The sequence below is a fragment of the Nyctibius grandis genome, chromosome Z (genome assembly GCF_013368605.1).
Source record: "Nyctibius grandis isolate bNycGra1 chromosome Z, bNycGra1.pri, whole genome shotgun sequence".
NCBI lineage: Eukaryota > Metazoa > Chordata > Aves > Nyctibiiformes > Nyctibiidae > Nyctibius > Nyctibius grandis.
In genome coordinates this window covers 96,492,807-96,514,740 of record NC_090695.1, presented here as the reverse complement: position 1 = coordinate 96,514,740, position 21,934 = coordinate 96,492,807, and the positions used below count along the sequence as shown (strand labels likewise).

The window sequence follows — 21,934 nt, the reverse complement described above, 5'->3', positions numbered from 1 at the left end:
GCCTGTTGTACTCCTACTGAACCAGCACACGGGACTGGCACATTGGTGCTGTGCTGGTGCCCTGCGCTGACACTGTGGGGTGCGGTGGAAGCCCTGGGTCATGGCCCCCATGCGATGCTGTGCCGCTCCCAGGAGTGAGCCCTTTGCCAGGGCAGGGGGGGCCCAGCTGTGTCCCGCTGCAGGGCAATACCACGTCCCATCACCCTACAGCACAGAAAACCCCAGAAAGCCCCAGGAGGCTCGTCGGGGTGGCCACGCTGCCACATGAACAACCGTCTTTGAGGTGCTTGTCCCAGAGGTCCCAAAAGCAAGGGAAACCTTGTGCGTGGGCTGTCATGGGACCACACGGATGCCTGGGGGGGGACGCAGGGGCCATAATCAGCGTTTGTGGGGCAGTTGCACTAAGTGCACCCCCAAAACCAGAAGGAACCTGAGCTTCTATGCACCGCATCAGGATCTGCTCAATAACCTCGGTGCTTCAACGACATGCAAAACTGGGGGAGGAAATAGGGGGTTTGTCTCCGTGCCCGTGGAGCTGTAGCAGCAACACCTCGCTGGATGTGAACCGAAAGCGTTCAGAGGTGGGAGCTGAGCCTGTCCAAGGCGTCCGCAGGCCGGCTGCGCGGTGGGGCAGGCTGGCGGCTGCCTGTGCAACAGGAAAAGCAGCAACACCTCGAATTAATCTGGGACTTGTAATAGTTCACTGGCAGCTGCTCTGCACCTAAATACCGTCTCATGTAGCTCAGCCTTTGTTTACTCATCCCCATGGCTCCTGCTCCCCCAGTTAGAGTCCATCAGCTGATTAACTCATCAGGCCACGCGATTCGTTTGGTTCGGGCTGCTCCATCGGCCGGGGCCGGGTGCTGGTTTTGTGCCCATCGGGGTCACATTTTCCTGCTCCCATTGAGCACCAGCGCCTGCAGCACCCACCAGACTGCAGAAACGGGTGTCTGCGAGGGGAGAGGGTTTCCTTACCCTCCTCCTCCATGAAGGCTAGAACATGTCTGTGGGGAGATGTTGTCCTCCTCCCCGTCCCCTCCCCAGCAGCCTTTGCTCCGGCTGTGCTCCCACAGCGGTGCTGGAAGATAAAGACAGCAAAGCACCCGGAGCAGGGAGCGCAGGGGAAGGCAGACACGCTGCAGAGAGCCGGGCCAGCTGCGGTTTTGCAGGGAGGAAGGAGACGAGCGGCACGAGCTTGAGGGCAGGGGGGAGCCTGGGGCAGCCGGAGAGAGGGGCCTGATCCTGCACCCCACTTGGAGCTGCGAGGGAGAGCTGATGCCCTCCAGCGCGCAGGGATGCTCGGGGGAGAGTCGGTCGCTTTGCTGGGAAGCCTTAGGAGAGAAGGGAAAGGAGAAGCAGGTTTTGCACAGACAGAGGGGCTCCTTGCTGGCTTTCTCAGCGATCCCCCACGATCGCTGTGCTGGGGACACCCCGTGGGTGCATTGCACAGCCCGGCAGCGAGGGACCAGCGCCGAAGCGTTGAGCACCAGCGGCAAAGCTCCCAGTGTGTCCGGTGAGGTCTGGGATGCAGCTGCGCCTCCCTCCCTCTCCCTCCATCGGCCTTTCCTTCCGGACCCCCAGGTTTACCTACAGCACCTGGAAACACGGGACGGCCTTCCAGGGGTGCCAGACGTCCAGCACCCTCGCTGAAATTTCTGGGAGCCCTGGGGCTCCACCGGGACGCTTCGCTCTGCCTTCGCCTGTGATGATTCCCTCTGCCTCGGGCCAGCGATTACAGCTGCCTCTGATCCTTCAGATACACTTCTCCGGCAAAGAGCCTGCTGGATCCGACGCCAGCAGCTCAGGCAGAGGGAGGCGTTGCAGGCGAAAGGAGCCATGCTGGCAGGCACAGTGAGGTTGCAGAAGAAAAGGAGAGGTGCTCCCAAGATGTCCCAATGCCCTGCCTCCAACGAGGAGGTGACCACAAGCTGCCTCTGGTCCCTTCCTCGCAGCCTGCAGGGGTCCGTGGGCTCCCTCCCCAGCCCCACGCCTTCCCACCTGGTCGCAGTCTGATGCCAAGTGTACCCAAATTTCCATTCGTGTTTCCGCAGTGCTCCTGTGCTGGAGGGCCTCGGAGCAGGTGGCAAACCCCTGCTTGTGAAGTGCCTTGCGATTCAAGATGGGTGAATAAAAGCTGGGTGGCTGTTTCATCCACCCTGTAATTGCAGCTGGGGCCGGTGGCAATCTCCAGCCATGCCTGGGGCTGCAGGCGGAGGAATAGCGTAGCGTGCAACGTGCTTGGGGACAGCAGCGTCGTGCCCTGCACTTGCAGTGACACCCCAGGTGCTGCCAGCGCCGAGGCCAGGTGTTGAAGCCGGTCCCCAAAGCTCGTCCCACCGGTCCTCACAGGTCCACGTCCAGCTGCACGTTTGCAAAGGTGCTAATGATGCTTTGCTAACGATGCTCTGCTAATGATGCTCTGCCCTGCAGTGGCACCCCATGAATCTTGCACCCAAACACTGGCCCAGCCCAAACACCTTCGCATCAGCCGGGCTGGAGTTCAAACCCCGTTGTTGATTCAGACATTCGTAGGGCTCGATGCCAGGAAGGTCCCCCCGCTCCCACCGCCTGCCTGGCCAGCCCGGGCAGTGACATTGGCAGCTCTTGCGCCAGAGCTAATAACCCTGTGGTTGAACTGGAGCGGGGTTTTTTTAGAAAGACTCCTCGCCTGTGTTGAAAGACTTGAAAGGGGGTGGATCTACTACGTCTCTTGGGAAGGTAATTGCTCACCCTATTAAAAAACCTGTAATTTATTTCCCATTTGAACCTTTATAGCTTCAATTTGCAGCTGCCAGATCTTACGCCATCGCTGCTGGATCCCAGGTCCGTTTGAGGCACCTGTCCTCGCTCAGGGGCAGACCCCAATCCGCCCAGCTCCTTCCTCCTGCAGCAATTCCCTTGAGCTCTCTGGGTTTGAGGCAGGTTTTCCAGCCCTCAAACCGATTCAAAACGCTCTGCAAAACGCGAAGCTGTGACAACCAGCTGTGATTTCACCAGGGCTGGCTGCAGTTGCCACCCCTCCAACCCCTCCTCTCTGTCCGTCTGGATCACGCCAGGAATTTCAGCCAGAAAATGGCACTTTTTGCTCATTCAGCAGCATCACTCGCCCTGTTCAGCAGCTGCATTCTGCAGCCCAGCTTGGGTGTTTGGGGGAGCATCCTCCTCGCCCCAGGACATTCCATGGCACATTGCTAGGAGGGATTGAGTCCTCAGTGACCTGGAGAGGAATAAATCCCCATCGTTTTTTCAGCCAGACCCACCAGTGGGACCCACGGTAGATGTGATGAGCTTGGCTGGTCTCAGCTGCACAGCACCAGCCTCTCAGTCCAGCACCACTCTTGCCCCCCTGGGCCGTGCTGCCGGCAGGGCTCAGCGCCCCAAACGCCACCTCTGCCCTGCGGGTACCGCGGCGGGGTCACGCCGGTGGCGGCGACAGCGGGGACACCCCGGTTGCATGTCAGCTCCCCCATTCCTCCCGCCCGACTCACTTCACCCCCACAGCCGTGCCCGAGAACCGCGAAGCTCTTCCCGCAGAGGCAGTAACCACGCCTCCTCCCCGCCGCTGGCCAATCCCACCGCGCGGGGTGGGGGGCGGAGCCTGCAGTCCGTCGCCCCGCCTCTCCCCGCCGCTGTTCCCCGGCGGCCGCCGCGCTGGGCCGCACTCCGCCGGGCGCCGCGCTGTGCCCGGGCGCCGCGGGGAAGCCGCCGGGACGCCGCCAGCCATGTCCGTGCCCAGAGGTAGGGCCGGGGGGCGGGCGGGGGGCGACGCTCCGCGGGGCTCCGGGGTGGGTGTTCCGGGGGGGAGCGGGATGCTGCGGCCGGGCTGAACCGCGTCGGCGGGTCTGGCGTAACCCGCGGGGACGGGGCTGTTGCCCAACCCCGCCGGGCGTGGGCTCCCCGCTGCCGCCGGCCGGGGCTTCCTCTGCGTGGGCCCTGCTGAGGGCCGCGCCGCTCCCTGCCTGCAGCGCGTTGGGGCCGGGGCCGCGCTGCCGCGTCCCCCTGAGCTGCGGGGCCCGGGGGCAGAGGCAGGGAGGGGGCGAGGCTCCTGTTGGCCTGGAGAACGATGGAAGCACCCGTGTGCTGCGTGGGTCGCTGCCGCCTCGGGGGAACCGCCCGTGGCAGCTCAGTGAGCGTCGTGGAGCAGCGGAGCCCTCGCCTCGGCCTGACGAGGTGGGAAGGCCGGGGGTGAGGGCCCCGGTGCCCCGCGGGGAGGCCGGGGGTGAGGGCCCCGGTCCCTGCGGAGCGGCGGTTGGTTTCGGTGGCTGTGGCAAAGCCACGAGCCGGTGCGTGTGCCGGGAGTGCCCCGGCGGGGTTTGCCCATTGTCTCTGGCAAACGTGACCGTGTGTCACGGGTGTTATTTATAGAGCGTCGCCGTGACTAAGGTGGCCTGGTGGCTGTCCCAAGGTGAGCGCCGGCTGGCAGGCATCGGTCCGGGATGACACCGCCGGCGTGCCGGGATTGAGGAAGACAGGGGAAAAATGGCTTTGCTGGTGTCTTGGTGCTCCGGGGAGCCGGTTGCATCAGCGCCGTGAGCGCAGGCCGGACGGAGGAGGGAGCACACGGAGTACGGTTGCTGCCTCTCTCTTATCACCGGAATAAAATTTGAGGGATTTTCCTTCTTCGGGAGTGATGCACTGGAAACGTGAAGTCAGGACCCATGTGAGCAGATGAACGCACCTCGGCGTGACTTTTTTTTTCCCCCCCTCTTTTAAATGATCCGTGTCTTAACCGGAGGGAATGTGGACCTGGGTTTCCTGTTTGCTGTGTAAGCAGGGTGTGAATCAGCAGCGATTTACGGTGCTGCTGAGCGGAGCTGCTGACTCACAGGTAGGAGCACATGCCTCCAGCTGCCGTCCCGTGTTGAAAGGCACCAGCCGGGCTTCTTAAAAAGGCTCTCGCCGGGACGCCTGAGCCCAGACCTCTCGCTCGGCTCGCAGGTGCCGTGGGCGGTGCGTGGATGTGTGGATGGAGGGAAGAGGTGAGCCTGGCCGAGGGATCGCTCGTGCCCCATGGAGAGAGAGAGATGAGCCCTGAGCTGCGCCCGGGAGGATTTCGGGGGAAGCTGACAGCAAAAGGCGATGCCTGCGGGAGCACCTGGGCGCGTGGTGCTTTCCTCGGAGGAGGTTTTGAACCCTTCTGTGTCTGCAGGTTTCTGGTTGCAGAGGGCTGTTGGTTGTGACAGACCGGTTCATTCATACAATTACTCCTAACACCCTTTGCTGCAGGCGTTGCGCGTGTGCCGAGTGCGCCCGGTCTCAGCTCCAGGTCCCTGAGCTCTGCATCCGTCGGGGCAGCATTCAGCATGGGAATCAATCCTGAGCGTGTGTAATGCGTCTGCCTCTTCAAAACCCTCTCGTCTCGTCCCGCTAGCTGTCTGCTGTGCCTCCCATGGGTTGTGTGTCTGCCTTGGCAATGCCAGCTCTCCAAGCTGCCGCGTAGGGATGCTTGTAGGTCCGAGTGCGTGTATCTGCTGCTGGGACTGCAGACGCTGCTGGCAGCACTTATGGCAGCTCCTTCTGCCTCTCCTTTTGGGCAGCCTGAATTTAAGTGAAATTTCCCTAATTTTCCGTAGGGAAATTCAGCGAGTGGTCTTGGGTTTCCTTTTGCTGGTTGGTTTCCCTTCTTGGGCTTGAGTTGATCAGGGTTGTAAACGGAGGCTGCTGCGTTGAAGCTCTCAGGTTGGCTGTTTCCATGAGAGATATGTACCAAAACTCACCTGCTGTCATTTTGGCTCAGTCACGGGGTTGTCTCCTGCCTCGGGAGTTTTTGGGGATGTGCGTGGCTGGCCGTGACACGCGTGATTGGAATGGTGCTGGGTGAGAGCTTTGCCTCGCTCTGCGCTAAACATAGTTTGTGAGATAAACACCTTCTGGGGATTATGGGAAGCTTAGGAAGGATTTCAGCTTTCTTCCTCTTCCCGTTGCCTGTATCTGGTTGATCCAAATTATCTCGCAGGATCAGGTGTGTGGGAAAGCGTCGCTTGGTTTCCGTGTTATCTTGCGCTGTCAAGTCTGATGTTTACTAAACTATGCAAAACCTCCTTGTTGTCTCAGGTCACCAGAGCTCCCTCGAGCTCCGTTTCATTGAATGGGTGGCACCCAGGGAAGGAATTGCGTGCAAAGCTCTGGAGCTACCCGCGTGTCCTCCTTGCAGAGCTTTGCAAGGGGCACAGCCTCTAGCTGCAGATTGTGGCGGGTGACTGGTCCTGGGTGTGATTTTCCAACAAAATCTGCACCTTTTTTTGGGCAAACTGTCTGCTGTGAAGGGAGGGGTGTTATATCTGAGAGGTTAAAGCAGAACGGGAGGAAGCCTCGGGGAGTTTGCAGCCCTCGGGTGCGTGCAGATGCACGGTGGAGGGTGCAGGGTCTGTGTTAGGCTCCGTGCCTACAAATCCAGGCATATTTTCTGCCTGTATGCGCAGCTCACATGAAGACCCGTGCACCGGTCACCGTGGCTGTTGGCTGTGACTGGGGTTGTCACCGTGGCTGTTGGCTGTGACTGGGGTTGTCACCGTGGCTGTTGTCTGTGACTGGGGTTGCCCCCGGCGCCTGGGAAGCCCCTCCTGGAGGGACAGGCAGGAGAGTGCCGGTGGGGAGGCATGTGTCCCCCTGAAAATGGGGAGTTTACTGGAGAAAGCAGCTGTGCAGCTGCAGGGAGGGAGGATGCACAGATGGGATCTGGAGGGAGAAGACCTGCTTGGCCTCCCCTGGGCTCACCCAGCGCCGGTGCTCGAGTAATTCAAAAGCAAACCCTTCTCTTCAGGGGAGAGACCTTCCTCCAGGAGGTAGGTGCTGTTGGGGAGAGGGGGCAGGATCCGGCTGGAGCCAGGCTGTGTGTCTGAGGAGGCAGCTCTCCTCTGACACCAGAGCTTGGAAAAATCAGCGGTGAGAAATGCCAGAAGCCGGGGATGAACTGGTACTTGTTCTGGTGGCACGTCTATTCTGGGTAGGTAAATAAGCGGTGGCGACACATCCCCTCCTGCGCCCCGGCTGTGCCCTCTGTGGAGCACACCGCCATTAGGCAATTCAGTCGGCTGTGAATCCTGTGTTGTCTCCAGTACCCTTCATACTTTTCCTGCTGCCACCCTCCCCAAAAAAAGCAGTTCTGCTGAAAATACACGTGGGACTGTGACCTGCAGACACTGAGCTTTGCCTTTGGGCTCCCATCGCATCCGGGCAGAGCAGCCACCAGCCTGGTGTCCCCTGGGTGTGTGCAGGCAGGAGGGTGGCAGGGCTGGGAGCTCTGAACCCACGGAGACAGGTTTTTATTTTAATTCTAGTGGAAGCATCACAGAGCTTGCATCCAATCAATGGTAACAGTCAGAGAGAGAGCGCAGCACTTTGCTTCTGCCCTCCTCCTCATGCCGCTTTCTGCTAGCATAATGGTGGGTGCCTGGAAAATAGCATGTTGGACGTGATAAATATTTAGCTGTGCTTCAGCAATCCATTTCCCTCTCTGGAAGGATGCTCCCCTGCTTTTTTTTTTTTTTTTTCAATGGATAATGCTTCTCCCTGAAGGCTGCAGCTTTTATTTTCCAGCTTTGGGCTGCAGTCCAGGGCTGAGCCGGAGTTTGCTTTGCCCTCGTTGTTTGTAAAGGTGGTCGTTGCTGGAGGAAACTCCTATGTGATTTGTAGAGCTGCTCTCTGGGTGCCTGGGAATGGATGTGGGTTTCTGGTCCCGGTGATTTTGTGACCTGAGAAGCCACCGCTGTGGCCGTGGGGCTCTGTGGGTTTTTTGGACGGAAGATGGTTTTCAGTGGTGTTAATGAGGCGCTGCCCGGGCAGGCTGTTCGCTGGGGGAAGAGCTGGGAGAGGAACTGGCGTTGGCTGGGGAGGTGATTTTACTCTACCAACAAAAAGTTTGGGGTTTTACTGGCATGACTCAGGACTGCTTGTGGGTACATATGGAGCTACATCTGCCCGCCAGCTCTTTTGCTGACAAAACTCTGTAGCGCAGGTCAAGTGTTAGCCAGGGATTTTGAGTGGGGGAGAAGGCAGAGAGGATATTTTTATGGTGGAAACGGGAAGTTCCTGTTCTATTTTCAGCCTGGGAGATACCCCATCTTCCCACAGCCCCTTATGTGCGTGGGGACGTGGCAGCATTGTGAGTCTAAATATTCGTTGCCCCAAGGAATACCATAATTACTGCGCACGCTGCAGCTATCTCCGATGTCACGGTAGCATCTTGTGGCCCAGCTGGCCTGGGTTTGCAACAGGTCTGAGTCTCTGCTCCCTTTTCTGGAGCTGGGACGGGGCTCCCTGCCTGCACCTTTCTCTTGCAGCCACTTCTCTGTCCAGCAAAAGGCTGGAGCAGAGTTGCTGCCCATGCAGGATGCAGAGGTTATGGTGTGACTAAGGGGAAGGGCAGGATTTGGGGGGTCTAGTGGTCACAGTGGGTAGGAGAGGGAGGAAATCACTGCCTAATACTGGCTGGGGTTCTGGACCTGCAGTGAGATGAAGGTGGGAGCAAGGCAGACCCTCTCCAGCATCCTTTCCCCCAGTAATCCTGTGCTGCGTTGTCCACGTGGCTTAATTAACCCATGGTCTTGATACCACAGGGCTCCTTTGTGCGCTGTCTGCTCTATCGACCTGTTGCGAGAGCAACTGGGCAGCATTTTGGAAGAGCACGTCCCTTTCAAGCATTGGAGGCTGGTGGGTTTTTCTGTGTGGCATGATTGCCCTTGTGTGCTGCTGGATCTAACGTGGGGGGAAATGGGGAAACACTGGAATCGTGGGCTTTAAGGTCAGGAGGGACGATGGCGAGCATCGTGCTCGGCTGAAGGTCAGGACGTTGCTTCCAGGAATTACTGCAGCTGGTCCAACAGCTTTTGGGTGAATTAAGCCAGATTGTGTAAAAAGACACCCGATCTTGTTTTTAAAGACATTCAGTTCTGGAGCTTGGTTTCTCTGAAATGCGAGTGTCGTGACCTCCGGGAGCTGTTTGGTGCTCGGGGGTGCGGTACAGCGGGATGTCTCTGCCCTGGCTCCCTCCTGACCCTGGGAGCAATGGCTTCACAGCCCTGCTCGCCAGGAAGCCAGGGAAGGAGACGTGTGAAGGTGGTGGCCTGGCTGTTACCTCCTCCTCTGGGAGCTGGCAGGGTGCACGAGGGGCTGGGGAGTGTCCAGCACCCCCCAGGCTGCTGCAGCCTCTGTCCTCCTGCCTGCATGGTGCACTGCGGGGGTTAGTGCTGAGCTAGGTCTGTCCCATGCTCTAAGTTTTAATTTCATCATTTCAGGTGAAATGCTTATTTTTTTTTAAAAAAAGATAAATTTCCATTAAAAACACGAGTGGAAGAGGAGGCAGAATGAGGAGGAGACCAAACTTACCAGAAGTTGTAGAGCATCCACCCTTCCTCCCCCCACACCACCACCACCAAAGAAAAATCTAGTTTTGGAAAGAAACCTCCAGAGTGCTCAATACAAGTAACTTCCCATCAGAGGCTGTGGTTTGGCACTGGCATCAGCCTAACTGCTTGTATCTGATGAACCTCTCTGAGGATGACGGTGGTGCTTGGACCTTCTACTCCCCGGCAGTTGCCTGTTGGGCACCGAGTGCCCCTTGTCGCGGGGTGTTTGTACCCTGCTGCCTCGTCTCCTGCCTAGATAGTGCCTGTTGTATCTTTTAGGAAACTTAAAAGCAGCTTTTAATGATTGCATTTCGTTCCCATAAAGGTTTTGGAGATTTCCTATGAGGAATGCATAAAACCCTGCAGCTGGGATGGGGTCCTGCCAGCATCTTTGCAGCAGTGCCAGGAGCCATGTCCTCCCTTACCATCTGCTGGTGATGGGTGGGACCGGTGGCGCAGTGACCCACGGTGCAGGGCAGAGGGACAGGAGGGGAAGAAGCCTGTCTGCGGGGCTTGGCAGGTGACAGTCATGTGTCTGACAGATCATGAACACGCAGGGCTGGTTACGTGGGAGGATGACGAGGTTATCTAGGGAGTGTCAGCTTGTCTGGGCTTGCAGGCCAGTTAGATACTGCTTTGTGGTGTGTGTATATAAATTCCCTCCTAGCCTGAATCTCACGGGGACGGCTGACGAAGCAGACGGTGTGCATTAACAGCAGCTCTTGGAGATGGCAGCATCCTGACCTGGCTTGCTGGAGGGCACGTGCTGTAGCTGGAGCAGATGTCCTCTCCTTCTGCAGGCATCTCTCCTTGCAGGAGACTGTTTCCTATTAAAGGTAACGAAGGGCAAATAACACTGCATGGTGGAGGTATTTTTTGCTGTAGGGTGGAGATCTTGGCTTAATTGGTGTCGGAGTGACAGAGTTGAGGTTTGAGGGGGAGATGATGGAGCAGCAGAGCGTGCAGCCCTGAGGACCAGCGAGGATGGTCCCTCTGAGTCAGTCCTGAACGTCTGCCCCGCGGCGCAGGGGGGTGTGTTGGCCTGAAGGATGTCTTTGCAGCTCGTCACTAAAAATGACGTGGCTCTTTTTTTTTTCTTTCTCAGAGCCAGACGTGCTCACCACCGAGGCTTTTTAAGAAAGCTGCTCTGCGTAGTTAAAAATCCCCTGCCGCTGCGGGCTGCTTGGTTTCTCTCCTGACGTGCTGCCAAGTTGCACCTCAGCCAAAGATGAAACGATCTTGTGCTGATACATCACTTTGGATGTTCTTTGTCATCTTCCAAGCACCTTTAAAAGGTGCTCGGGGGGGGGTAGGTGGCAGGCCCAGCCCCACGTGCCTGTTTGTAAAACCCTGTGCTTGCACCCAGAAATCAGGGCAGGGCAGCGCAAGGCATTTTTGTGTGTGTGTGCACGTGTGCTCAGCTGGCTTTCGAGGTTTCCCTGGTCTCCTCGCAACTAAAATCACCCACCCTGTGCCGAATCTGTACCCGGCTTGCCCGTGATGCTCCCTGCCAACTGTCGACCCATCGGTGAGATCTCGGTGGTCAGAGGACCCAAGTAATGTCACGGTGCAGAATGGAGGACGCGGGTGCTGGGGGCTGGGATGTGGGTGGCGATGCTGCCAGAGGACTGGCACGGACCTGTACCAGCCTTTGTGCTGTGCTCTGGCTTTCTCTCTTTGGCAGCACCCGTTTTCCTTAAGGCTGGAAGGAGCCACATGCTGCCTTAAGGCTGCCAAAAAAGGAGGCTGCGGTGGGTGTTTTAGATGTGCTTCTACAGCCCCCTGTGTTCGCTCTTCATTAGCATCTGCAGCCCCTTTCCTCCAGGTTTTTGGTTGATCCCTGAAATTACGTGACTGTGAGCATCGCTTGCCTCGAGCATCAGGGGTGAGCACCACGTGCAGGAGGACGGCTGGCATCAGGTTATTCTCCAAGCCGAGGGTACCCGTGGGGCTGTGCCATAGCTGGGCTGCGTCCTGCTCTCTGCAGACGCTGCTCTCTTGCCCAGGAGAAGCTTTTTGCAGGTATTCATTATGCCTGGCTTGTTGAAGGACTCCTGGCTGACAAGAGTAAAGTGGAGGCTGGAGGAGGCGCCTCTAGAAATTGCCAGGCAGAAATTGTAGGTTAATATTAATTGAAAATCTTATCAGCCTTGCGTGTGCTTTGCTAAGGTGCTAGAAACGACTCAGCTTTTCCTCCAGCCGCTCTCCTGTACGTGTGGTTTCCTTTTCTGTGTACATTCCGGGTTGCTGCAAGAGTTTACCCTTGATTTTGGATCCACAAAGAATATCTTGTTCAGTAACTGTGGATTTCCCCATGGGGTTTTACAGTCGCAGCTCAGCGAGGGAAACCGTGCGTAACCGTCGCAGGGAAGGGAGCCAGCATGCATTTCCCTTTATCTCAAACAGGTCTGACGTTTCACACGTCTCTTTCCAGCTCCTCTCCTTGCTGTTTCGCACGCCGCCCTGCAGAGCACCTTCCCCCGAATCGCTGGTGTGAGCCTCGCTTTTCGAGGGTAAAGGGGATTTTTAAAAATTTATTATTTCTTATTTAAATGGAAACAGTTCTTGGAAGCCCTAAGCGTGCCCCATGAGAAGCTGCAGGCTGAGCTGCACTGAGTCACTGCCTGCGAGCTCGTGAGCTGGATGCGTTGGGACCGGCCCGTCTGCGGAGACCTCTGGCTTCCTGGGATGGAGTGACAGCTCTTTAGTTGGCTTTACTAGGAAAAGCCTGCGACGCTCCCTTCCCCTGAACAGCGGAAAAGTTGCAGTGCAATAGGTGGATTCGAGAGGAAGGCAAGGAGTGAAAAAAGGAGGAGGGGGGGAGATAAAGCCCACCCAAAGGGAAGCAGGGGAGCGAGGCTATGCCCTTGCTGCCGGTGACCACGTGGGACTGCAGTGGCGAAACGCCGCTGAGCTGTGGGCACGTTGCCCATGGAGCCCCTGCCTCTCCCAGGCGTGAATCAAAGCTGCCCTGTGGGTACTGGACAAATCCACTGCAAAATAGGTGTTCACCCCACGTGAAGCTGTTGCAGCCTTGGATAAGAGCCCATGGTGTGGAGACGGGAGGTGACTACGGAGGGTGATGCTGGGCAGTGGTTTTCGGTGTGCTGATGGTCCAGTCTTTAATTTTGGGGGCGGATTTTTAAGCTTTGCAGAAGGGAGCTTGGAGGAACAAAGGAGAAATGTTTGCAGGTGACTTCTGCAAAACGTGGAGCTTAGCAAGTATGTGGTGCTTCTCTTTATATGTAGATATGTATCTCTATATCTCTCTCTGTGTGTATATATAGAGATATTTACAGATCAGCAGTGGGAGAGCAAGAGGTGTGCGGTGCAGGTCAGAGGGATGGGGCGGTTGATGCCAGGAAAAGAGGCTGCGGGTCCGCCTGGTGTGGCTGAGATCTCTGGGGCTTTTCGGAGCCAGCTCTTCCCTTGCTACATCAGCCCTTTCTCTTGGCCCATGTTGCAAGCAGGTCATGGGGACCAAACGGGTCACCTGCTGCCTCTCTTGACTTGGGAGCACTGTGTGGAGACACAAAGACTGAAGCGTTTTGGCTGGGCGCTGAAGTTTGTGTGCTGTAACAGGCTTCACATGGAGATAAGGATGAGTGGTGGCCTGAGGGGAATTGGACAGTTTCCATATTCCCTGGCTGCTCTCAGCCTGAGGTTTTCCTTTGTATCATCCGAGCCCGGGGAGACCTGCTGGCTCCCCCTTCATCTCGTGATGGGGTGGATTTTTCTCTCAGAAAAAACTCAATGGGGAAACTGGGGGCTCCAACTGGCTGCATCTGCTTTGCACCAGCTCTCTGGTGCGATGAGCCCTTTTCATTTGTCTTTTGTGTCGTTCCTCGGAGCAGGGAGGGGACAGGGTGAGAGGCAGGGAAAGCGGATGGCACCAAAGATGCACCAAAAAGAGCAAAGAATTGGTGTGGGACAGCAGGAGACGCAGGGGAGTGTACTGCAGCACGCGCCTGCTGCTTTCCATAAGCTGCAGGATCGGCACCGTGCTCCGAAAGGAATAATCAAAGGTTTTCCCTGCTCCTCCACCCTGGAGATGCAATACTGGGTCACCGCCGGAGATGGGAGGTTTTCCTCTGAAGATGTACAGGCTTTGTCTGCCCGAGCCATGGCGGCATCCTGGGGTGGTGGAGAAGCTCCTCTCTCCTGAGCCGTGCCTGGGCGCTCCCGGGGTTCCTCTGTTTCATCTGGGGAGAGCGTCTTGGCATGGATGTGATGCCCCATTCTCCAGTGCAGATGCTGGTCTCGGAGCCCTGCCTGAAGTCTCCGGGCCAGGGAAGCACCTGGGTCGGTCTCTTGTTTCTGCCTCTTTCCCGGAGCAGGCGGCTGTGGACATCGAGGCCTTCCTTGTTTTTTTTTTTTCCCCTCCATAAATTCTGTTTTCAGAGCAGGTGCCTGCTCTGTTTTACATCATTTGCAGAGATGAAATCACTCTGTCCCTGCCCAAAATAAATTGGAGGGAGGATGGTAGAAAGATGCTAGTTGGGTTTTTTTTTTTAAAGAATTGCATTAGAAGCAGAGAGGGAACACTTTGCTGTCTTGCCAAGTTTGCAGAGTTTTAGGGACACCTGGAAGTACTTGAATTGCACTAGTTTGGATAGAAAAAGTGTCTGTTGACTCTGGAGTTGAGTTACAGCTGACAATTAAAAAGTCAAATGAATCTTTTCCTTTCCCAGAAAGGAAAAAAGCTAACAGTGTGCCTCCTGTCAAGCTGATCTATTCCAAAAACAATTTGAGTTTGCTCTCCCATCAGGAAACTCTCACCAGCCAGTCACATCAGTTCTAAAAAGGTTTTATTTTTTCATAGCTTTGCCTATGCGCTGAGAAATCAAAGGGAGGAGCATTGCTGGGTACCCGCTGGCAGGGAGATGGGCACCGGCGATGGTGGTTCTGCCTCTTCTTTTTTCTCTGTTTTTTGGTGGTTTTTTTAGCATGCTCTTTGCTCCTCTCTAAGCACTGTCTCCTTTGCCTTCTCCTGACAATCAAGGCGTTGGGGCTGGGATTGCTTCCAGACCTTTGTCTCGTGGCAGCATGCCAGTGTCTGCAGCCGAGTCAGTGCAGCCCGTGCTGGTCCCACGAGATGGCTGGTGGCCGCAGGTTTCACGTTGGCCGTACACCCCACGGGCTGTCTGGACCCGCGCAGCTGCCCAGCTCCCTGGTTCCTGACGAGCTGTGGGTTGGGTTAATTACCCATCCTGAGCGTTTTCCCACCGCCCCCCAGCCTACCCTCGGCGGGTCTATGTTGGCATTACACTGCAGCTGAGCTTTGAGGAGGTGCAGCCTCTGCTGCTGCTTTTTTGGGGAGAAAATCCCCTCGGAGCGATGGATGTGAAGGAGGCAGTCCCCAGCTCCGCGGGGGATGCTTTACTTGCACCCTGGCTTGGTGCCTGCTCCAAAGAAGTGCCTCTGTGACCATCACCACCTTCGCACGATGGTTTTGCACAAGCTCTGGTGCAAAGCAGCACGACTCTTGGCGTGTACGTAGCGTGTCCTGTAATGGCATAGTGCAAATGCCAGTTAACCCATGCTTTTAAGCTTCCTAAAGGCAGTCAGGTCTCTGCTCGTGTGGGTTCCTCAGAGGGGAGCCTGTGTGCTGCATCATTGCAGGGCTGCAGGGTAGCAAACTGCCAACTGGGAACAAAACACAAAATCAAATGTGGGTTTTTTTTTTTCCAGCCCTTGGGGTTATGCAGGTAACCTAAAAATACAGCTGGAATGTAACTGGGCGGTGACATCCTCCCGGAGCTGCTGGCAGAGCCGGCGCGGCTCGCGGCAGCGTTATCTGGCCGGTGCACAGAGGCCGGGTGTGGCTCCGAGCCCCAGAGGTGGCAGCGCCGATGTCACTGTCGGTAGCTTTGGCTAACGTGCCCGTCCCCAAACCCCTCGTAGCAGGAGGTCACACATCCTTCTCCCTTGCATCGGTCTCCCCATCACCCAGCGCTGGTGGCACCATCGATGTGACATCCCGCTCTGCTGGAGGAGAAGAGCCCTGCACGGTATCGGTGATTGATTGTCCCCAAGCACCGTCCCAGGGGATGAGAAAGATGACCCTGTTCCCTTTCCAACTGGATTCGGTTCAAAGGCTTTGAGTAAAAATAGAGCTGCCACAGAGTTTCCAGGCTGCGGGTCCGGTGCATGGCTTGGGCACGTGGGGCTTTCCCGTGGGACATGCACCTCGTACGTGGAAAGGCGAGTGCACCCCGGGCTTGGGGCAGCGGCTGCGTTACAGCCTCGGCCAGGGAAACTGCTGCAGTTCCCACTCAGATGGCATTGGGCAGCGTGGCGCTGGGATGGCACGTGGTTCGTGTCCCTTGCTTTGGTCACAGTGAAGAGAAGGATCCTGTGAAAATTGCCCCTTCCCCCTGGTTAGGCAGTGACTTTTTTTCAGGGCAAATGAACCCACTAATTTTTTGCTCAACCCCAAGCACGTGCCTAGAGAAGCTCCTCGCTGACCCGAAATGGGGCATTCCTCTTTTGCTGCTTCCCTGGTCCCCAGCTGCGATGGTGACCTTGCCTTAACCAAACCGGCCTCAGGAGACGCTGCCTCTCCGCAGGGGAAGGGTGGGGAGAGGGGCCTGGTGTTGGCAGGGTGCTGTTTGAGCTCATTGCTGTTTTTAAGGGTGTGCTCTTCCACTTACTCAAGCCAGCCCACTGGCAGGAGGCTGGTGGGAGCGATGGGAGCCGTCCTTGTCCCCGCTCTGCCCTGCCATACCTGGACCTGCAGCGAGTGCCTCGACTTCCCTCGCCTGTCGCGGGGTGACGTCCCAGCACTGAGGCGTTGGGAGGCTTCGTTAATACCAGTGAAACACCCGATGCCTTTTGTTCCTCTGGGATTACCTGTGGCGTATAAAGGGCTGGATGATTAAGGTCAGATGGCACGCGTCTCTCAGGGCCGGGCAATTCCTGCCCTGTCAGCAAACTTTTGAAAGAGCTGCCAATGGTGAGACTTGAAAGGCTGCTTGGGTTTGGGTTGTTCTGGGTTTTTTTCCTTTTTTTTTTTTTTTTTTTTTTAAGATACTTTTGAGATGTTGGGAAGATCTGCATTACACCACCCCTGCTCCTTGGGAGCAGGAGAAACCCAACAGGAGCAATTCAAAGGAAATTCTGTTTCCCATTCCACCTGCTGGGTTAGGGACTTTCTGCTCCAAAGCAGCACTGACTTTGTGGGTGTCTGTCCTTGGAGCATCTTATGTCTGGGTCAGGGAATTAGCTGTCAAGCCAGAGGGTTAATGACAGGAGGGCAATGCAGCATCGTTCTCCCCAGGAGTGCCGGGGACGGGTGTCGGTGGCTCTCGGTGCCGTCTGCGATCGCAGCTCCTGCGTCAGCATCCTTTATGTGCTGATGATCTGTGCCTGAAACTATACCCTGGGAGTGGAAATGCGCCTGAGAAAATATCTTCCGCAGTCCTTCTGGGGCTTATATAAACACTATTTAAAATTAGAGTCACTCATTATGTTGGTATGTGCATTTACCTTGACCTCTGACTTTTCTGCCTGCAAATGTGTATGGCCCAGCACAGCCTGCAAGTTAGGGAATAGTTCGGGAGCGAACCAAAGGTGTATTTGCTATAATTAGTTTAAGGTAAAGAAGCTGGTACAGTATCTCCCCTCCAGGCTGACAGGGAAATCGAAAAACTGGAGCCTGTCAAAGCCAAGTCTGGCTTTGATCAGGAACGTCAGCGCTGGCTTCTGCCAGGCTGGTTTTGAGGGAGAGGGGAAGAGCAGCCATACTTTGCCACAGCTTTTCTTGCATGTGTTTGCAGATCAATGAATGATTTCTTTTTCCCCGTGCCTTCATCTCTCTCCCTTGCTATTTACCAGCCAAATCCATGCAGCAATTTTTATTTTGCCACCAGAGATGCCGTCTCAGTTGTCACCCTGGAATAGCTGCTAAGCTCTGCGCTGGTATTGTCATGGAACAATATTTCTACTATTTGTTGTGGTAATAGTTGTTAGTGGCAAAGCAATTAGCGTGTCACCTGCAGCACACAGAAATGTGACCTCTTTCTATCCCGACACCCCCTCGGTGCCCGATCCAGCGAGCGTGGGCTTCCCTCTGCTCTGCAGACCGGGCGATGCTGGGTGGCAGCGGGGCTGTCCTCGAGCTAGGGTCGCTCCGGTGGGACGCCTGGCGAGGGAGATGGAGGAGCTGGGTTTGAATGATTTAATTTGTCGGAAGAAAACGCGTCCCACTGGGATGCACTGGAGCAATCGATGGCTCCCGGCGCTGGAGCTGGCTCGCCCCCAGTTTCCTGTTGACGTCATCTGCTATTTCGCTGCTGCAGTTTTTACAACTGTTGAGCTTTCAAGGGTAATCGGAGCCGAGACCGGCCAACCTCGGCAGCTGCCGATGAGGGAACGTGGCTCTACCTTCCCCGTCTCCCCCCGCTTGCCTTCGCTGCTGCTCCTGGCCTCGCAGACCCCCGGGAGCTGGAGCCGCCAGGCGAGGAGAGCTGCGTGAAGCCAGCAAGCGCTTTGGGCCATGCATTCCCACCGAAAATAATCATCGGCGCTTGCAAGACGTGCCGTGTGCTGGATCCTGCAGGATTTTTTTTTTCCCCTCCCTCCTCCAGCCCGCCCCCATCCCTCTCTCCTGCCAGGCGTGCCGGCGCTGCTCTTCATTTCTGGGAAACCATGGACAAGAGGCAAGGTAGATGTTGCAATTCCCAAAACACGTGCTGGGGGAGAGTGAAGGGTTGATTCTGGTGCTAAAAGGGGCCGTGTAACTTTTTTGGGGTCAATCCATGTGGTTTTACTTCTTGCTTGGGTGGGGGGTCGGTGTTTGCAGCTGGGGATCTATTTTTAACGCACTGGAAACTTGCATGTTTTGTGTGGGGTTGAAACACTGGCATCTTAATTCTATAAAAAAATAAAATAGAATCTAGCATGGCTAAAGGAAAATATTCGGAGGGTAAAGCTAGCTCCTGGCTTCGGTTTTGGTTGCATTCCTGGGACGCAGGGTTTTCCAGCAGCTCCTGCGTGGTCGTGCCCTGCTAAAAAGCCTTGGCATTGGAAAGGCGGGCGCCCGTGGTGGCCCCGGCAGTCAGGAGCTCTGATTCAGCGCAGGCTGACAGGTTGTTTTGGGGCTGCAAGGGGCTTTTTCTGCAGCGTGTTTTTTTCCTCCTCCTCCTCGCTGGCTTTTTTTGCAGAAGTGGCGAGCGCGGGGCGGTGATGACCCGCGGGAGCCCCTCTCTGCAGCGGGGCCTCGGCGGGCTGATGAGTGACGGCTTTCAGCAGGTTGAGAGCCCTTTTTCCATTCCCACAGAGAGCTTTTTCCGCTCTCAACGGTGGAAAATAGCACAAAGCGTGCCTGTGAGGAGCTGGCTATCGTGACCAAAGCGACCAAATTCCCCTCTTTGCTTTGCACCCTGCCTCTAATTTCTTTCTGTTTTTTTTCTTGATGCTTTTTTGTTCAAGCTCTTTCTTTGCAGCAAGGCTGGGATCCACCCTCCAGCCTTCTGCCCCGTCCGTGGCGTTTGACTCTCCTCCTCGGATCGAGGAGAACTGGGATGCATCCAAACCATTTTCCCCAGCACTGACGAAGCGGCGCGGCTCTGGAAGCAGCTCCCGTGCCGCAGCCGTCCCCAGGACTTCACCTGGGGCTGGAACCAGAGCCCTGGGGAGGCAGCGGAGAGGCTTAATTTCAAAGGTCGACTCAGGCAAATAGTTTTATTTACAGTTCTCTAGATTGTCCTGTTCATTTCTCTCCACCCACGCCAGCGGAGTGGGAAGGATAAACCTCCCAGGGAGAGGTGCAACTTAATAGGACTGAAGTCAGCGGTGGCGAAGACAAGGATTCAAATGTTGAATTAAGCAGTTCCAGGAAATGTCTCTGTCGGTTCTTAACTGGTGGAGGTTATAGCATGAGAAAAAAAAATTGTTAGGCTTTTTTTTTTTTCTTTAGGAGGAAATGGTTCCTTTCTTAGCATAAAGGATGCAGTTACGTGCCTGCGGCGTCACGTGGGTTACAATCTCGTCCGCACCAGGAACTTCTGTCAGCTAATTTTCCCCTGCCTGGGTGCAAGGCGCTGTGCCGCGTGCCCCTGCGGCCAGCAGCCCCTTCTGCTGCCCCGAGCACCTCGGAGCCCTGGGGCTCGCAGGGGTAACCAGGATGTGTCCCCACATCGCCTTGTCCCGCTGCTGCCTTATTGCCCACGTGGAGGGATCTCTAGAGGGGAGCTGTGTTGCTCTGTGCCTGCAGCCACCCCTCTTGCACAGTGCCCTGGGAAACCAGCGTGTTGCCAGGATTTTCAGGTGACATAAACTGTTCTTCATGTTATAGCAATTCCTCCTGCACTGACCCTACCGGGATCCCAAACGTGGCAGAGACAGTGCCGAGGCCTCGCTGGTGCGAAGTAGCTGCCAGCAGCTGCCTGCGGGGGCTAAAAGCAAATGCTGCCCTGGGATGTGCTCGGGACAGGAGGGCTTGGATTGCAAGGGCTTGTTGTGCCCATCCCACTGCCTTTTTGTTCATCCCATTTTATTTTTCCTCCCCCACACCCCCAAGTCCTCCTTCCACCCTCATTCACCCTGAAACAGTGTGTGGGCTTTCCCTGGGGGGGCTGCAGAGGCTCAGGAGCGAGGTCCCCTCCCGGGGGTGATGCAGCCAGCTCTGGGGCTTGCAGCAGAAGCCCGGCATCCTGCAGGTGCTTGGGGGGCGATCGCTGGGCTGTGCTGGGCCCCCAGCTCCAGGCTGTGCAGAGCAGGGCGGCTCGTCTCTTTTTTTATTTTCTTTTTTCTTTTTTTTCTTTCCGGGCTGTGCTCAAGGGGAAGTGGTGCCTGCCCACTCAACCTCTGCCTGGCCGGACCTGTGCTACTGCTGCAAGCAGCGGGAGAAGCTGCTTGAGTTCAGACCAGACCTGGAAAGCTCGTGGCAAATTTTGGGAGAGCTGTAACAGGCAAATCCAATCTCCGCCTCGGCTGCCCCGACTGCAGGGCAGCGTCGTGGCTGATTTTATTCCTGCAGGCATGGGCTGAGCTGCGTTTTCCACTGATGTAGGTGGCCCAGCTGGAGCCTGGGAGTGGTGGCAGAATACCTCCGGTTTAATCGGAGCTTTTTCAGGTTGGAGCTAGGAAATGCGTTTCGAGGATAGGCGTGGCAGGGTGGGAAGGGGATTGTCCCTGGCAGTACAATGCTGGGAAGTGAAGGGCAGCAGTTTGGGGGCACAGGGAAGCAGGCTGATGTGCAGGACCCCCGTTATAGCAGAGTTCACGGGGATGACCGATGCACAGAGACGTTAAATGACTCCTGTATGGTGCAGGGGGTTTGTACCGGGGAATCTCCCCATCCCTCACTGCCCCTCTAACCCGTGCTTGCAAATCCTCCTGCCTGCGAGCTTGGGCTCCACCCAACAACGCGCCCCATTGATTCCTGACCCCGGGCTGGGTGCTCCCAGCTCCCTCTGGCCTGGCTCTTGCAGCCTGCGGGACGCCTGGCGCGGGGAGCGTGTGGACCCTGCTCCTGCCGCGTGAGTCACCGCGCTGCGGCCGGCGACGCCGGGGAGCTGGCGGCACAGAAGGCGCTTTGTGCTGGCTGCGGGATTGCTATGGCAATTGGGGAGAGGGAGAGCAAACAGATGAAGCAAAATAGTAGCTGGGATGGGGGGCATTTTGGGGCCTTGTGTAAGGGTCTGGCTGGTAACTGCCAGGGGAGGGGCTGCATGCAAACCACTGTCTGCGTTTTGGAGCAGGTCACGGGGGAGAAACGCTCGGTGCAAGGCTCCTGGTGAGCAGCGAGCTGAATCCATCCCCCTGGATGGGATGGGATGTGTGCCCATGGTGAGCTCCCCAGCGTGCCTGGGTGCAGAAGGACTCTGGGGACCCCGGTTTTTAGGTTCTGTGGTCGGCCCCCCACGCTGAGTGGCGAGAGGCTGGGTGCAGGAAGGGGAGGCATTGCTGAACCCGCGGACGACGTCTTTCCTTTGGCTCCGTTTTGCGTTTGCTCCCGTTGTTGCTCAACCAGGTATTTTGCAAAGTGTCATCAGTGAGCATGCTGGGCTACTGGGAGTCCCCGTTCCAGCTCTGCTGGGTGGGCGATGGGGAAGGGAAACTGTGCAGGTTCGTGAATTAGAAGCCGTGATTGCTGTGACATGGTCAGGTCTCCAGAGATGGTTTCCAGCCAAGCAGGATTAGTTTGGGTGGCTTGCTGGCTGGTTTCGTTGAGCTGGAAGTTCGCATTGCTCCCGTAGCTCACAGGAGCTGTGCTGGTCCCAGACCTTTTGGGCCAGCTCTGATGCAGGAGTGGTGGCGGATAAGGTGGGGATATGGACTGATCTGTGCTGATTCCCTGAGCGGGGAGGGATGCTACTGGTCCTGCAGCTGAGACCTTTGCAGTATCCTGCAGACCAGCTTTCACCTGCAGCCTCAGCGAGGTTTGCATTTGGGGAAGGACAGGACTGGAAAAGTGGGTTTCAGGCACCCGTCTTAGCTGGGGCATCTGGAGCTGGTGGGGGACAGGGATGTGTCTGTGCTGGGAACGTGCTGGACCTGTATCATCCTTCTGTCTCGCTGCTGCGGGAGCTCTTGCATGGAGCTGAAACCCCAGCTCCTCGCCTCTTCCTTCCCTGGCAGCC

At 56.6% G+C, this 21,934-nt stretch overlaps 1 protein-coding gene across 2 annotated transcripts in view; it reads left to right on the top strand.

Moving 5' to 3' along the window:
* Window positions 1–3,660: 3,660 nt before the first annotated feature.
* Window positions 3,661–21,934, top strand: part of MAP2K3 (mitogen-activated protein kinase kinase 3) — a 34,199-nt gene continuing 15,925 nt past the window's right edge. The window contains exon 1 of one of the 2 annotated variants that reach the window (XM_068423573.1): window positions 3,661–3,738. In XM_068423573.1, coding sequence (XP_068279674.1) covers window positions 3,723–3,738 — 16 coding nt within the window. In that variant the 5' untranslated portion in view covers window positions 3,661–3,722. Of the gene's footprint in view, window positions 3,739–17,762; window positions 18,013–21,934 lie in introns of those variants that run through there. The other variant, XM_068423574.1, reaches the window with a different exon arrangement.